General features: G+C 35.2%; 1 protein-coding gene across 6 annotated transcripts in view; it reads right to left on the bottom strand.

Annotated features, from left to right (window-relative positions):
• The window catches only part of ITSN2 (intersectin 2), a 134,409-nt gene that overhangs the window by 69,509 nt on the left and 48,034 nt on the right, over positions 1-16,866 (bottom strand). For 5 of the 6 annotated variants that reach the window (XM_079109612.1, XM_079109611.1, XM_079109616.1 and 2 more), the window contains exons 10-17: positions 16,384-16,521; positions 15,647-15,732; positions 14,704-14,966; positions 13,720-13,869; positions 11,555-11,695; positions 10,159-10,246; positions 3,761-3,900; positions 2,479-2,559 (exon numbers count right to left, since the gene is read on the bottom strand). In XM_079109612.1, the coding sequence (XP_078965738.1) occupies positions 2,479-2,559; positions 3,761-3,900; positions 10,159-10,246; positions 11,555-11,695; positions 13,720-13,869; positions 14,704-14,966; positions 15,647-15,732; positions 16,384-16,521 (1,087 nt within the window). The remainder of the gene's footprint in view (positions 1-2,478; positions 2,560-3,760; positions 3,901-10,158; positions 10,247-11,554; positions 11,696-13,719; positions 13,870-14,703; positions 14,967-15,646; positions 15,733-16,383; positions 16,522-16,866) is intronic. The other variant, XM_079109615.1, reaches the window with a different exon arrangement.

Below are 16,866 nucleotides of genomic sequence, written 5' to 3'. Positions count from 1 at the left end.
TGGCCCAATCCAAAAATAAAACACCTCAATTGTCAGGCTATCTCCTCACCAATGACCTTTTTTTACTCCACTTAATCTACCATTCTCATTAGTACACTCCAAGTTTTATCATCATCAGAAACAGAACTACCACTGATAAATATCCCATTTCTCAAGCATAAGCCTTTGATCTTTTCTTGTGCCTGGTATAGGCATTTAACAATTTTTTTTAACCTCACTGAGACCTCCATCCTGTTGACCCCATCATTCTCCCTTCATTAGCACCTCCTTTCTATCCCTCACATCCCATCCATTTGTGAAAAGGTTCATATTTTAGAGTTCATTTTTTTTTTCATCATTCTTATGTTAAGATCTATGACTTCCTTGTCCCTTCCTCTTGGCCTGTGTCTATTAAAATTCCAAAACTGTATGAACCTACTTCATCAGACTTCTCTGTGCTCATACCTAAGTAGCTGAACATCGGTAGAAAAAAATCATACAGTTAGGTGTGTTGTTTTCCATTTAAATTCATGACCTTCAAATTCAAAGAGGTATCTAACATAGCTCAACACACTTAGACTGTTTTTCTCCATCAAGCTTGCATCCCCCACCAGTAGATGTCTGTTTTATGCCTACTTCTCTCTCCTGAAACTTCCTAAACCTTCCATCATTCTTTTCACTATCAGCTAAAACTTTGCCTCATGATCACACCAGAAGTCCCTCAACTTTCCATCTCAAATCAGCAAAACTTCCTGTAGTTGCATCTCTCTTATTCTGCCTCAGGTAAGTTAATCCATGTCCTCATTTACTCAGACAGATTTTTTGTGTTGGTACAATTAACTTCTAATTTTAAATCTTGAAGCTGTCAATTTTCTACTCTCCATCAACAAGTTTGCATCAATATATATCTTTTCCCTGTATGTAACACTGAAAGTACTTTTTTAGATATTCCTTTAATCTATGCTCTGGATTCTATATCTACTTCCTCAAAGACCATGCTCTATCAATTATCACCACTTTTTAAATTCAATTTCCATCTCTTTTCCCCCTCCCACCTTCCTCTCAAGTCTCTCTTTATAAAGCTCCTCCCTGCCCCTCCCCCTAAGTTTCTCTCCTTCAATGGTTTGCTGTCTTCTCACTCCTCAGAGTTGTTCCTACTCACTTAACCCTTCTTCTGCTCTCATTCATTCCCCATCCACTGCAATCCAAATTCTGCTTATCACTCAACTGAAATGGCACTTTCTGCAAGGTCTTCAAAGCCTCCTTGTTGACAGTCAATGGATATTTTTCAATACTCTTCTCTGATCACTCTATCATTTTACAATGACTACAGAAGGCCTCTTTTCTTGCTTTCTATGACAACACAGTCTAGTCTCCTGATCACTCTGACAGAATATTTTCACCCCTGTAATTTCCTAAATTACCTCTGATGAAATTAACAATAAGCAGTGAAAAACTAGAAGGCAGGAAGCAGAAGGAGAAAGTAAAACAAGAGACAAGAAAAATCTGCTGGCCTGTGGAGAATCAAATGCTAACTGAAAGAATCAGACTATGTGAGTAAGCACAAGTCACAAATCGTCACTGTATCTCAATTTACAGAAGAAGAAATTCAGGTTTAAGTTTCTGTGCCATCTGTAGCAAAAATTCTAAGACTTGATAATCTGGCCAGTCATGCAATAACCATAAAGGCTGATAATGGGGCCCATGTAATTACTGCCAACTTTCCAATGTGCCCTTCCTTTGCTTAGGTAACAAATCAGCTATATTATGATGTTCGGTTTTCACTGTGGAATATATGTACAACTACCTATTGCCACCCATTTAGTATAAAGTAGAATATGCAGTCAAAATATACTAGGGTAAGCAAGTGGTAAACAGAAAGCATCTTTCTTCAAATCATATTAAAGCAGGAATTTACTGAGTATTTTAAATACTCTGTTGTGCTATACATGGCAAAGTGAATAACTTACACACATAATTCAAATACTGTTACCTGGAGTAAAAGCATGTCTTAATACGAAGTCTGGTAACTAGAACTAAGTAAAACTGCCCTGTATTATTAGTTCTTTAACATTTTTCCTTATAGTAGAATTAGGATGCAGCCTAGTCTATACATGATATAACTGTGCCCTAGATTCCAGAAAGTATAAACAATGACTCTCAGTGATATGGGAAAAGTGATTTCATCTCACATTCCCTTGGTTTTCCTATGAATTGAATTCGTAATCATCCCATGAGTTGGCCCAACTCATGGGGATGATGCAGGAGAACCAGTTGGCTCCTCATGAGAAAGGTTACTGTGTGTAATCTTCCCGATTTCTGGCATTAGACTCAAACAGGCAGTTAGACAGCAGAAGGATATTCAAGCAAGCAGAAAGCAAAACTTTATTGTATGTTATTTCAAACAAAGATACTTAAAGGCAAAGAATAGTCTAGTTAAAAAGAAAAAAGGAAACAGTAATGTAACTCAAAAAAAGGAGCTAGATATTAGAAAATAACCTTAAGTAAGAGGAAGAGGTTGTTGAGACAGCTTAGCAGAGACAAAAGGCACTGAAGAACAGAGTCATCCATATTCCCACACTGTAAGATAAGGCAGACAAAAAGCCAGTTAAACTATGTACAGATTTTTTTTTAAATGTAGGGAAGATAACTTGGCTGGCGTGTTTGACCATCAATGACAAATTGTTTTCTTCAAAAAATTTTATATAGGATATGCTTGTCTAAAGTATATTATTAACATTATTCACCTCAAATTTCTCCTTCTTAATTGAAGCCACCATGGTGTTTTCTTTATCATGTTGTTTACTCCACATTAGTGTTAATGTTATTTTAAGTAAGTCAGCAAGATAAAACCATACAAAGAAATAACTTTAAATAGAAAGGCTATATACTTGATGCTCTGAAATCTTTATGCCCAGTTAACAAAATAATAACAAAGACTATTCCCAAATTTGAATTTTGTACTAAGAGTCTGGTTTTCAGTTTCTGTCATTTCTTCTCATAGATATGGCTTCAGTATACAACTACCATTGAACAGAAAGATAAGTACACAGTATGCTTTGAACATTGGCACTGCCACTGTAGCAAACAATCAATCAGGAATTTAACTTTTCTCTTTTAAAAAAATTTTCTAACTAGTTATACATAACACTAGAATGTATTTTGACACATCATACATACATGGAGTATATTTTCTCATTCTTCTGACTATAAGGAATTTATCTTTTCATGCAAAGGTTACAGTGCTACATTCTGCTTGGAATTTCATTGATCATTGCATTATTTCATAAAGGGTAACCAAATTATATTGTAACAAAGAAACAAAAAATGATTTAGAATGCAAAAAGAGCCTCTACCACCAGAACTATTTTTTTAAAAAATCCAATCACAAGACTGGGATTCTAATTGGAATAAAATGTATACCAGAACTATTTTTAAAGTTTCCATATTTTCCATTTCAGAATGTTGCCTGAGATCATCTTGACAAAGATAATATTGACAAAGGTAATTGTTCTTGAAAAGTATAGATGCAAATATTAAAAAGAGAACCAAGTCATCAAGAACTGGTAAAAACTATGGTAAATGACATTGTTAAGATACAATGTAACTTTTTAGAGAACATTAAAAACAATCTTGCAATTCTGGTATACTTGAAAATCATAACAAAGTATGAAAATGAAATATATATAGCAATAACAGCTTTAGCTCTACATTCCATTCAATCAAAATAAGGAAGGTAAGAAGACAGCTACCTTGAAATGAATATAATAGAGACAAATACCTTCAACTGATTATTAAATGAATCCATTTCTGAAAGTTTAGATGCAGTTTCTTTCTCAAGAGCATCTAATTGTTCTTTAAGTCTTTGGCATAACTCTTCCTTTTCTAAAGATTTTTTATGAAGTAAACTGATCCCTGAATCTGAAACACAAACATTAGACAGTTACATTTGGTAGAATTTCCTGTTTCATTACCAGTATGACATTTTCCGGCTAAATTAGCGTAACTATAGAAATACAAAGGATGTACACATATTATATGACTAGTGAAGGAGAAAACACTCAGACATGCCATCCATCTCATTATAAATGTGGTGATGAATATAAAGCCCAAGAATAGAATCCAGCCCATAGTAATTACTCAATTAATAACATTGTTAAAATAGCTTTCTGTTTATTCATGAGGCTCCCAAGAACCAGGGAATATTCACGGCCAGGACACAATACATATTACCAACTGGATTATTTAGTAACATTGTTTTAGAAAGTAAGAACAGAGGTCTCCATTTTATATGATCTTTTTTTTACATATTCACACAGGGATGGAGAAACCAGGGGCAAATCTATAATGCCAGTTACATTAAAATAGCAACATTACTATCTAAATGTATATTTTAAAACTTTATTAGGATATAGAAATCAAGTATAATTTAAATCAAATGAAGCATTCTGGAGTAAAAAACTAGAAGTCCTTCAGCTCAAAACCTAGTTTATTCCCTATTTAAGCACTTATACTTACATATAAGCATATTCAACCTTTTTTTCTGGCAATACAAGGGATTATACCCAAGGGAGCCCAGCTTTTTAAATTTTGAGACAGAGTCTCACTAAATTGCTGTCCTTAAACTCACAATCCCCCTACCTCAATCTCCTGAGTAACATGGGATTATGAGTATGTGCCATCACACCTGGTTCCATGGGGTTTTAGTAGGAATATATTGTCTACGTTGCTGTGCAACTTGTTTTAAATTATAAACATCTCATCAAGCAGGACATACAAATCTAATATATTCTTTAAAACTGCTCCATGGTAGTCTACATTATGGCCATTCCCTCTTTTATATGGCCATTCCCTTTTTCAATTATTATTTAGATTTTTAAAATTTTTCTATCATTACATAAAAATGCTGCAATAAATACCCCTGCACACACAGTTTAATGCACATGTCAAAGTGTTTTATAAGGCTAGGTGGAAGAATTGCTCTGCAAAAGGAAAAACACATTTAAGTTACAAAAATTTACTGTTTACATTTAAAGTATACAATATGATGCTCTGATAGTGAATTGATTACTCCAGTAAAGCAAATTAACATATCCATCACCTCATACTTACCTTTCTTTTCATAAGGGCACCAAAATCTACTTCCCTAGCAAACTTCAAGTATATAATACATTTTTAAAAATTTTTAGTTGTAAATGGATGTACTACAACTTTATTTATGTAATTTTTATGTGGTGCTGAGGATCGAACCCAGTGCCTCCCATGTGCTAGGCGAGTGCTCTATGACTGAGCCACAACCCCAGCCCTGTGACACATTATTATTAACTAGTCACCACACTATACATTAAGTCTCCAGAACTTTATTCACCTTTAATTGTATGTACCCTTTAACCAACATCTTTCCTACTCTCCGACCCCTGATACCCACCCTTCTGCTCTGTTTCTCAGTTCAACACTTTTAGATTCCACATGTGAGATCATGCAGTATTTGCCTTTCCATGTGTGGCTCCTTTCACTCAGCATAATGTCATACAAGTGCATTCAGGTATGTCACAAATGGGAAGATTTTCTTTTTTCATGGCTGAACAATATCCCATGGCTTGTGTATGAGTGTGAGTGTGAGTGTGAGTACTAGTGCACATCCATTTTCTTATCTATCCATCTGTGGATGGACGTTTGCTTCCATACTGTGGCTATGTGAATGATAATGAATGTGGAAGTGCACACACCTCTTTGAAACAGTGATTTTTATTTCCTTCAAATATATACTCCACAGTGGGCCTGCTGGGTCTTGCGGCCATTCTATTTTTAATTTTTTCAGGAATCTCCTATCTTTCAAAATGGCTGCACCAATTTACACTTCCATCAACAGAGTGCAAGAGTTCCCTTTCCTCCAGTCATTTCTTAAGATAATATCCATCCTAAAAGGTATGAGATTATAGTTCAATGCAGTTTTGATTTCATTTCCCCAATGATTAGTAATGCAGAGCATCTTTTCAAATATCTACTGGCCATTTTTTATTATTAATTTTTAAATTTTGTTGGTTCTTTTTAGTTATACATGACAGTAGAGTCCACTTTGATATAATTATACAACCATAGAGTATATCTTATTCTAATTAGGACCCCAGTCGTGTGCATGTACGTGATGGTGAGATTCACTGTGGTGTGTTCATATATGTACATAGGGAGGTTATGTCAGATGCATTTCACTGTTTGTGTATGAGTGTGAGTGTGTGTACTAGTGCACATCCATTTTCTTATCTATCCATCTGGAAAGATGTCTTTCCTTTTCCTCTCACCCCTCTTTCCCTTCATTCCCCTTTGTCTAATACAATGAAATTCTATTCTTCCCCCACCCATCTGATATGTGCATTAGCATTCACATATCAAAGAAAACATTTGTCCTTTGGTTTTTTGAGACTAGCTTATTTCACTTAGCATGATAGACTCCAGTTCTATCCACTTACCAGTAAATGCCATCATTTCATTCTTTTTTATGGCTGAGTAATACTTCATTGGGTATATATAGCATATTTTCTGTATCCATTCATAAAGATATCCATTCCATATCTGCTGAAGGGTACTGAGGTTGGTTCCATAGCTTTGCTATTGTGAATTAAGCTACTATAAACACTGATGTGGCTGCATCACTGGAGTATGCTGATTTTAAAGTGTTCTTTTGTTTGTTTTTTGTTTTTGATACTGGGGATAGAAACCAGGGGCACTCAACCACTGAGCCACATCTCCAGCCCTAATGTGTATTTTATTTAGAGATAGGGTCTCACTGAGTTGCTTAGCACCTCACCATTGCTAAGACTGGTTTTGTATTCTCAATCCTCCTGCCTCTGCCTCCCAAACCAGCGTATTACAGGTGTGTACACCGTGCCCACTGATTTTAAGTTTTCTGAGTATACGCTAAGTGGAATAACTGGGTCAAATGGTGGTTCCATTCCAAGTTTTCTGAGAAATCTCCATTCTGCTTTCCAGAGTGGCTGCAATAATTTGCAGTCCCACCAACAACGTAAGGGTGAAACTTTTCCCTCACATCCTCACCAACATTTACTGTTACTTGTGTTCTGGGTAATTGTCATTCTGACTAAAGCGAGATGAAAACCTCAGTGTAATTTTAATTTCCATTTCTCTAATTGCTAGAGATGTTGCACATTTTTTCACGTATTTGTTGACTGTTTCTTCTTTTGAGAAGTGTCTATTTAGTTCCTTTGCCCATTTATTGATTGGGTTATTTAGTTTTTTTGGTGTTAAGTATTTTAATTTCTTTGTATACCTTGGAAAATTAACACCTTATCTGAAGCACAAGTGGTGAAGATTTTCTCCCATTATGTAGACTTTTCATGCTCTTGATTTTTTTCCTTTGCTGTGAAGAAGCTTTTTTTGGTGATACTGGAGCTTAAACACTGAGATTTACACATGTAAGGCAAGAACTCTATCACTGAGCTACAACCCCAGTTCCTTTTTATTTTTTTGGTGGTACTGGGGATTAAACTCAGGGGTGCTCTCCTACTGAGCTACATGTCCAGTCCTTTTGTATTTTAGACAGGTTCTTGCTAAGTTGCTAAAGCAGGCCTCAAACCTGGAATTCTCCTGCCTCAGTCTCTGGAGTTGCAGGGATTAAAGGCATGTACCACGTGCCCAGTTTTTCCATGTTTTTTTTTTTCCAAGTCTTTCTCAGTTTTGAACACTTTTTCTAGGTGACTTTGTGAATTATCTTGCCAAAGTTCACTTAAAGAAACCTGAATAGGACTGAATGTATGGATGAATTAGGAAAGAACTGACACAGTACTTCTGCATTGAGCTAGTTCATTCAGGAACATAAAATGTCTCTATTCAGGAATATTTTATGTCTATCAGTGAAGTTTTATAGCTAAATATTTCTTCTTTATTCATAACAATGAGCCTCACTAACAAGGTGTGTTTTAATACCAAATTTAATTATATATGAGCACTATGTCAGATAAGTGGAAGACAAAGAATAAATGTGATCATATAGTGACTTTAGAGACAGACAAGAATTTGAGTACTACCACTGAACAAATCTTGGTTAACTACTCAGTTTCCTTGAGCCTCAGTTTTCCTGAGTTGTGCAATAGAAATTACCATATTATAGGGTTGCTGCACAGATTAAAAAAAATAATGCATGAAAACTGTCTAGCATGGTGTTTGACACATAGTTGGTAATCATATAACTGTTATAAAGAGAGAAATCAAAGGGATACAGGGTACCATTCAACTCCCAAACAAAAGCTTCCTATTTTTAACTGGACTATGGCTAAATAAAGCCAAATAGATCATATTCCATAGAGAAGAGTAGTTCTACCAGTTTCCAGATAAAATACAGTCAACAATGCATTCGCAGTACAAGTAGTAACAAAGTGATGTTGATGATATATTTCTGTCACTGCCCATATTAAGAGGGGTGGCTTATACTACCTCTGGAATGCCCATGGAAGGATGCATCATGAGACTAATATAGTTGTTGTTGTTGTTATTGACCAAGGGATTGAACCCCAGTCACTGAACTGTATCCCTAGTCTTTTTTATCTTCTTAATTTTCAGAAGTTTCTTGCTAATTTGCTGACAGCCTCACTAAGTTGCCGAGGCTGGTCTCTAACTTGTGATCCTCTTGCCTCAGTTCAGATTACAGGTGTGTGCCACTGTGCCCAGTTGTGGGGAGGGGAATATAGTTTGCACAGAAAAGAATTAGATGCAAATAAGAAAAACTGAGAGGAGGCATGGATAGACCCTATCAGTAGAAGGCAATTAATAATTCTAAGAATAGTTCACAAAAATAAACTTTTTTATTCTGGTGTTTCTTCCATGTGAAGAAATTAGCACAAAATTCCCAGCTTCTTTCTACCCTTTCACAAATTGGGGGGCTGAAGATAAGAACCTGGGCTTGTATAAGCTAGATTTTTCCTAGCTCTTGCTTTCTGGAGACTGAACTGCCCACAGGAAACCTGTATTCATGTTTTATAGATTGGAGTTGTATACTCTCAGATAGACCATGTGTCCAATATCAGCATTATCAATAATGAAATATTTTGATATTTAAATTATAAAAATAAAAATATCAATATAGGATGGCATACTACGATAATTACTTTTTATTTACTTTTTTATATTTTTGGTTGTAGATGGACACAATATCTCTCTCTTTTTTTTAATGTGGTCCTAGGATTGAACCTAGTACCTCACATGTGCTACGCAAGCACTCTACCACTGAGCCACAACCGCAGCCCTTATTTACTTTTTATTACAAAAGTGCTTTATTATCTATAAATAATATCTATAATATCTTTATTATCTATATTTTTCATATTATTTTGAAAATTTTAACTTATTGGAAAAAATGTTTTGTAATAGAATAGTGATATTTTTAAAAAAGAATACTTCCAGTCAGAATGGTAGTCATCAAGAATACAAATAATAATAAATGCTGGAGAGGATGTAGAGAAAAAGCAACACTTTTACACTGTTGGTGGGATTGTAAATAAGTAGTACAACTACCATGTATGGAGGTTCATCAAAAGACTAGGTATGGAACCACCAAATGACCCAGCTATTACACTACTCAGGATTTATCATAAAGAATAAAAGTCATCATACTACAGTGCTACATGCATACCCATGGTGATAACAGCACAATTCATAATAGCTAAACTATGGAATCAGCCTAGGTGTCATCAGTGATTGAAGAGATAAGGAAAATGTGATATATATACACAATGGAATTTTATTCAAAGAAAAATGAAATTCTGTCTTTTGTAGGAAAATGAATGGACTTAGAGACCATTATGTTAAGCAAAATAAGCCAAACTCAGGAGGTCAAGGGTCATATGTTTTCTCTCATATGTGAAAGCTACAAAGGAAAAAGGAAAAGAGAGGTGGGAGTGGCAGGGATATCATGAAAATCAAAGGAAGATCAGTAGAGAAAGGAACCTAGGGGCAGGAGGTAGGGAAGGAGGAGGAAATTCTGGGGAGTGACAGTGGCCAAATTATATTGTTATATTATGTATTGTGTGCATGTATAAATATGTAACAACAAATCTCATCATTATGCACAACCATAATGCACCAACAAAAAATGTGGAGGAAAAAATGGAAAAAAAGTAACAATATGATTGATACAATCATTCAGAAGAGAACTTAGAGACTTACCAGGTGTGTTACTGAGCTGCATATTTTTAATTCTTTCATTTAATAATTGCTTCTCAGGTACCAGATAGATAAGTTTATTTTGATATTCCTTATAAAAAGAAAAGTAATAACTCACTTAGATTTTAATACCCAATAATTTTTTTGGACAACTTTAAATATGATGTAATCACTTATAAAACTTAATACGTAATTATAACATGCTTCTAATTTATGAATAAACTAGATTAGAACTATGTAGGATTTAATGAGCAAACACTTATACATTTATTACTGGATGAGATAAAAAGGTAGTAAAGAAGATTTTGTCAAAGAGGGTGTGTCTAGGAGTCTATAATCTTCAATTTTCTAATGCTTAAGAGTGGGCAGAGTGTAAGGGGTGCCTCTGGCACCTGCATCAGACATAGGTGTAGGTAGGCCATGACACTAGAGTGCCTGTGTATGTGTCAATGAGGGAACAAAAATTTAGGGAGAACAAGGGAAACAGGTTTAGTTAGGAAGGAAATGTTTTCTAGCTTTTGTCTGTATCTGCTGTGACAAAGGAAAAAGACTATCAGTCCACCCAGTAAGAAAAACTAGGTAAGAAGACTAGGAATGAATGCTTCTTAGAGCCCTTATTCTGCAAAAAAGGTCCTTGAATCAGCCCCTACTGCACAAAGAACAGAATTACCACGTTTTTGAGGGACATATTGAACATTCTCACCACAATTCTGAAAAGAATATGTCAAAATTTAAAAAAATTAGTAGCTATAACCTCACCTTGATGTATGGTTCAGTATGAATGCTGGTGTCCCCCTGAAGTTAATATTTTGATACTTAACCCCCAATGCAATTGTATAAACAGGTAGGATTTTAGGAACTGATTAAATCATGAAGGCTCTTCCCTAAGGAATGGGATTAGTGTTCTTATACAACAAGCTAAAGGGAGCTGCCTTGTGCCTTCTGCCACGTGAGGAAGTACAGGAAAAAGATGACATTTTCAAAGCAGAGAGTAAACCCTCACCAGATCTGACTTGTGGTACCTTGATCTTCAAATTTCCAGCCTCTATAACTATAAGCAATAAATTTCTGGTGTTACAACTTATCCAATCTAAGATATTCTGATAACAGCAGGAACAGACCAAGACAAATATAATGAACATTTTTTTCCTTTTACTAAAGAGTTAAAACTCAAAGTGGTAAATGTCCATTTACATACAAATATTAAAGCAGATGTATTATAAATATAGCCAACTTTTAGGAGACATATGGATTTACTAATACAAGGTGTGTGTATTTACATCACAGGTTTACCAGAGACTTCAAAGGGTTCACGATCCCCAAAAGTGCAACCACTCTATTGGGAAGAACTATGAATAACTACACATGTTGAAGGACAATTTATCAACAAAAGACATACCTGAAGTTCCTGTTGAAGCTGCTTGATTTCCATTATTTCTAGGTCACACTGTTTATCCAGAACTTCCAGCTCAGTTTTTTGTGTTTGCTTCCTGAGTCGGACATCTTGAAGTCTGCCTGAAATCTGCTGATGTTTGCCATTCTGGAGGAAGACCATACAAATACATGGTAACACAAAGTGCTAAAAGGATCCCACTGGCTCAGGAGGCTGAGAGGAAGATCAAGAGTTCAAAGCCAGCCTCAGCAATGGCGAGGCACTAAGCAATGCGGTGAGATCCTGTCTCTAAATAAAATACAAAATAGGGCTGGGCATGTGGCTCAGTGGTTGAGTACCCCTGAGTTCAATCCCTGGTATTCAAAAAATGAATAAAAATAAAAAGTTTTCAAAAGTGCTAAAAGGATATAGCTCAGTTGGTAGAGTGCTAAAAGGAAATTTTCTACCAGGAGAAAATATTTTTATTTAGTTAAAATTTTAAATGCCACTTATTATTTATACTCACTCTGAAATAAAGGGCTAAAATTAAGTGAAATATGTCATAGAGTTCTATCTGTTAACTCAAGAGAATTATTAGCAGAAAATACATCATTCTCAGAGCATAAGAGACCAAATGTTAAGAAGAGAAAGTACAAATATAACACACTGAGTTTTTTTTTTTTTTTTCTGAATTCAACATTTAGGCATTTACTTAAAATATTAATGTCAGAGGCAATCTCAAAGAATAATAAGAAGGAATAAATATTTGTATGTGACATTTAGGATTACCTTCTCTGAGCTTTTATTCCTACTCTCAATATTACTTTCTAATTTCCTCTAATTAAACAGTGTCTAGAAGAACCTTTTTGGAAACAATTCTCTTCTCCTATACTAATACTCCTTCCCTTAATCAATGAGTACCTCTCTTTCCCTTTTTCTTCTGAGGAGGGAGGAAAAAAGAGAGATTCTCAATAGGGCTTAGGAAGGGTGAAGTGGGGTGTTACAGGCTGAACTGTGTCCCTCACAAAACTCATTTAAGTCCTAACCCCCGGTGCTTCAGACTAAGTCTGTACTTGGAAAAAGAACCTTTGAAAAGGTAATTAACGTCAAATAAGAGCATATGGGTCAGTCCTAATTCAATCTGACTCATGTTCTTTCAGGAAAAAAATACAGTTAACTTGATAGTTTGGATGAATACCCAAGTAGCATAAAGAGATTAAGGTTTTTAGGCCTCTTTTGTAGCACTACGGCATGATTGAGAATTATGAGAGGTATGAATATCCATTTGAAGGCAACCGATAGTATCTGACGAAAGATATAAGAATTCTTTATTTAAAATATTTTTTAATGTGTTTCAAGTCAAACAAATAAAATGTTGGACTACAATTAAACAAGATTTCAATTTGATCCTACCACATAGCTAGGCATACATTGATAACAAAATTCCATTTATTCTCAGGTTAGGCTTATAGAATTCTAGGTTTACAGAATAGTTCCAGGCCTTTCTATCTTCTCGCTTGCATTTCAAACAAAGTGTTTTAAGAACTTGATCCTCTGATAGCTGATATGTAAAAATTGGTAAATATGGTGGCCAATATTAGCCAAGAACTATAGTCCTGTAGAACTGGAAGGAATTTTAAGAGTTCATTTAGGCAAGCAGTTTTAAGTCATTTTTCTTTCTAATAAAAGAACCCTCCTGGACTCCCTTCCTGGGAATTGAACTCAAGGCCTTGTGTGTTAGACAAGTATTCTATCACTAAGTTACATTCCCAGCTCAAAAGAATCATTTTATCAAACCAAATCTTAGATAAAATGCTAATAAAAATAAAGCAGATAAATGTAGAGCCATCTGTTGGGTAGTATCCTTTACAGACTTTCTTCTAGAGTGACTGAAAAGCTGAATTACTGAATTAGTACATCCTTTATTTTATATATAGGCAAGGTTGAAACACAGAGGATGAAACTGTCTTGCCCAGCATCTCAAATGAAATTATAACAGAATTCTCAGCATTTTAAATCTCTAGCCCTTTTAGTAAACTATATTGTCAAATCTATTGAAAATATATTTGAAATGTAAAAAGTAATTATATTAAACAATTTATTCAAAGAAATATGATTTAAAAAAATGATTTGGTTTTCAACAGGTAACTCTAGCATTATTCAAATAAATTCCACTTAAACTTTAGACATACCAGTGCTTCCAACTCAAGATGAAGACTCTTCTTTCTAGAGTTTAATCTGACAATTTCTTCTTGTTCTCTATTCTTTTGATTGAGAAGCTCCTGTCGACGAATTCTCTCCCACTCTAAACGACGTTGTCGTTCAAGTTCCTGTTTTGCTGCCTGAGGATAATGAATTAAAGTTAACTTTTGACAACTTTCAGAAACTGATAGTATGACAGTGTTCAGCACTTAACGGGTCACCATGTCTAAGGATTAGGTGGGCAAATCTCACTTTATCAATGGGCCTGAACTAAACACTCCCATCAAAGTTACTTCTTTATCCTTCACTTTTTGATTGCTTCACAGGAACATCATTGGGATACAGTCATTTTTCTTTTAATAGCAAAAGGATGAAAGCATAAATACAAATGGTAAGAAGAATAATTACATCTCTATTCTGTCATGGAAAAGAAAAAATTTCTCTTACATTTTTTCAGTGCTCTATAATTTATGGTGTTCCATCTTCCACCTTTTGATACATAGCCAGTCCTCCTGGGGCCCCACATAACACCATCCTGAGCACTTACACAAGGCCACCCTCTTGATTTCTCTCTTTGTAGACCCTCACCTTCCCACTCTTGTCCTTCTGTCTCTTCAATTCCTTAGACTGTTAATCTGAATCATAAACTTGCTTTTGTCTGATGTCCTGGCTCAGCCTGACTCCTTGCTCACTACTATCCTAAGCACCTCACTCAATTTAGGGGGTACGGTCAATTCTCTATTGACAGAGATATCACCCACAGAGATGCTCTCTCTACACTTAGCAGCCTTGAAAAGCCCTTATGTGTAAGGATCCTCTTTTCCTTCTCAAGAGAAGGGAGATTCCTATCTTTAAGAATGAAATGATGCAGATGAAAAAGTACAGTAAAAATGCAAAAATAGCATGTTTTTGTTAAATGAAATGCAATTGCTTATTAAATGAAAGGTTTTCTTAGGAAATAAAATAAAAATGACCTCTCTTCTTTCTATCTCTTTTCTCCTTTCTTCCTCCCGTTGTCGCTCCAATTCCCTCTGTTTCTCCAAGCGCTTTTCTAATTCAAGTTGTTTCTTCCATTCTTGTTCTTGTAATTCTCTCTGTTTTCGTTCCCACTCTTCCTTTTCTTTCTGGGCTTTACGTTCTGCCTCCCTCTGCTGCTGCTCCATCAGGGCTTGGCGACGCTTCTCCAGTTCCATGTTCCCTCGCTCATAGTTGGCTTTCCGCTTGTCCTCAAAGGTAACTTAAAGAAGGTACACTGTAAGTTGTTCCCACACACCAAGCACCTATAGGACCTGTAATCTAGTTCAACACACTTGTGCCCTATGACCATTTGAGTGCTCTCATTCTTTGGCTACTTCTCCTGAGACTAATTTTAATTCAAATGTAAATTAGAAAATATTTACTTCTAAATATATTCATTAAAAAAAAAAACAAATTTCTATGTTTGAATCCATCCAAGATAAAAATAATCTTACTATCCTTGCCAATAAAAATATTGTCTTAACTTTTTTTTCTCAGAGTTTTCTTTAAGGACAACTAAAGCTATGTGGCTATACATGTGTTGTATTTGATACATGTAATTAACTTTTAAGTATTTTAAAACATCTACACATGTACTCTTTCAACCAATACTCTTTCAAAAAGGGTTAATGCTAAAGATTTCATCACAAAGCTTGCTCTCATGAGCCAGCCTACAGTAGGAAAAACACCCTGGCTTGGACACTATCTCTTTTTCCTTCAGTCTTCTCATTTTGCCTATCTGAATTTTACTGACATCAAAATTTATCCTATCCTTCAAATAGTTTTCTCATATAGCGCATAAAATTTAAAGAATGTAAAAATTCTAAATAGGCATCTGCATTTTAAAGTAAAACTTTAAAGAACTCACTATAAACATACAACTCAGATGTTCAATGTTACCTGGCAATTTCTTCTGAGGTTCCTCTTCCTGTATTTTCTGATAAGAAGGCAGAGTTCCATTGATGGAATCAATTTGCTTTCCTCCTCTAAGAAAAGCAAAAAATTTAGTATCATGCAATCTGGGAATTTTCAGACCAGATGATACAAACTACCAATGATTACAACAATTTAATATTTAGAATCTATTAAAGATATTTAAAACACAGTATGGTTTATAGTTACCATGTACAGCAGTATATGGATGTTCAAGCCAGAGAGACCTGAATTCAAATTATGATTCAGCTAACTGTTATTCTTTTTGGTTTTTTTTGGATACCATGGATTGAACCCAGGGGTGCCACATCCCAGCCCTTTTTTATATTTTATTTTGAGACAGGGTCTCACTGAGTTGCTTAACACTTCACTAAGTTGCTGAGGTTGGCTTTGAACTTGAGATCTTTCTCCCTCAGCCACCTGAGCCATTGGGATTATAGGCAGGCGCCACTGTGTCCAGCAAGGTTATTGTTATTCCTGGGCAAGTTTCTCTTAATCTCTTTAGTTACCAATTTACTTATCTGCAACATGGCGAAAACACACCTTCTAATATGTATCCTTTCCAGTGTAACTCATAATATCAAATGCCAACACACATATTTAACTCTCCTTTGAAGTAGAACACAGATCTCAACAAATCCCAAACTAAAAGTACACCAGCCAAGTAATGATCACCATAGCTCTTCTCCTCCAGAGACACTCACCTGAAAGAAGGAGGGACCAGCTCAGGAGGTAAAGTCAGGGGTAATGGTTGTCCAGCTTTGGCCATGTCAGTGAGGTGCATAGCAAGGATAAACTCTTCAGCTTTTAGCTGTCCATCACCATCAATGTCAGCCAGAGTCCTAAATGAAACATTAAATTCACACTTAGAAAGTCCATTTGGAGGGCTGGGGCTGTAGCTCAGTGGTACAGCACTTGCCTTGAAAGTATGAGGTACTAGGTTTGATCCTTAGCACCACATAAAAAAAATAAATAAATAAAAAATAAAGATTTCACTCTCCCTTCCAAAATACTTTTATAAAAAGAAAGTAAGTCCATTTGGAGTAAAATACTGTCTGAACAAATTTTATTTTTAAAAAAATAATGATGATAAAACTGTATCATTTTAGTGAAATACAAATATATACAGAAAAGTAAATTAATTTTAACCCTTAATTTTCATAACATAAAAGAGGGAAGAACTTTGA

This window comes from Sciurus vulgaris, assembly GCF_902686455.1.
Source record: "Sciurus vulgaris genome assembly, chromosome: 14".
In the NCBI taxonomy this organism is placed as follows: domain Eukaryota; kingdom Metazoa; phylum Chordata; class Mammalia; order Rodentia; family Sciuridae; genus Sciurus; species Sciurus vulgaris.
Note: the sequence above shows the minus strand (reverse complement) of the source record. Positions and strands in the feature narration are given on the sequence as shown.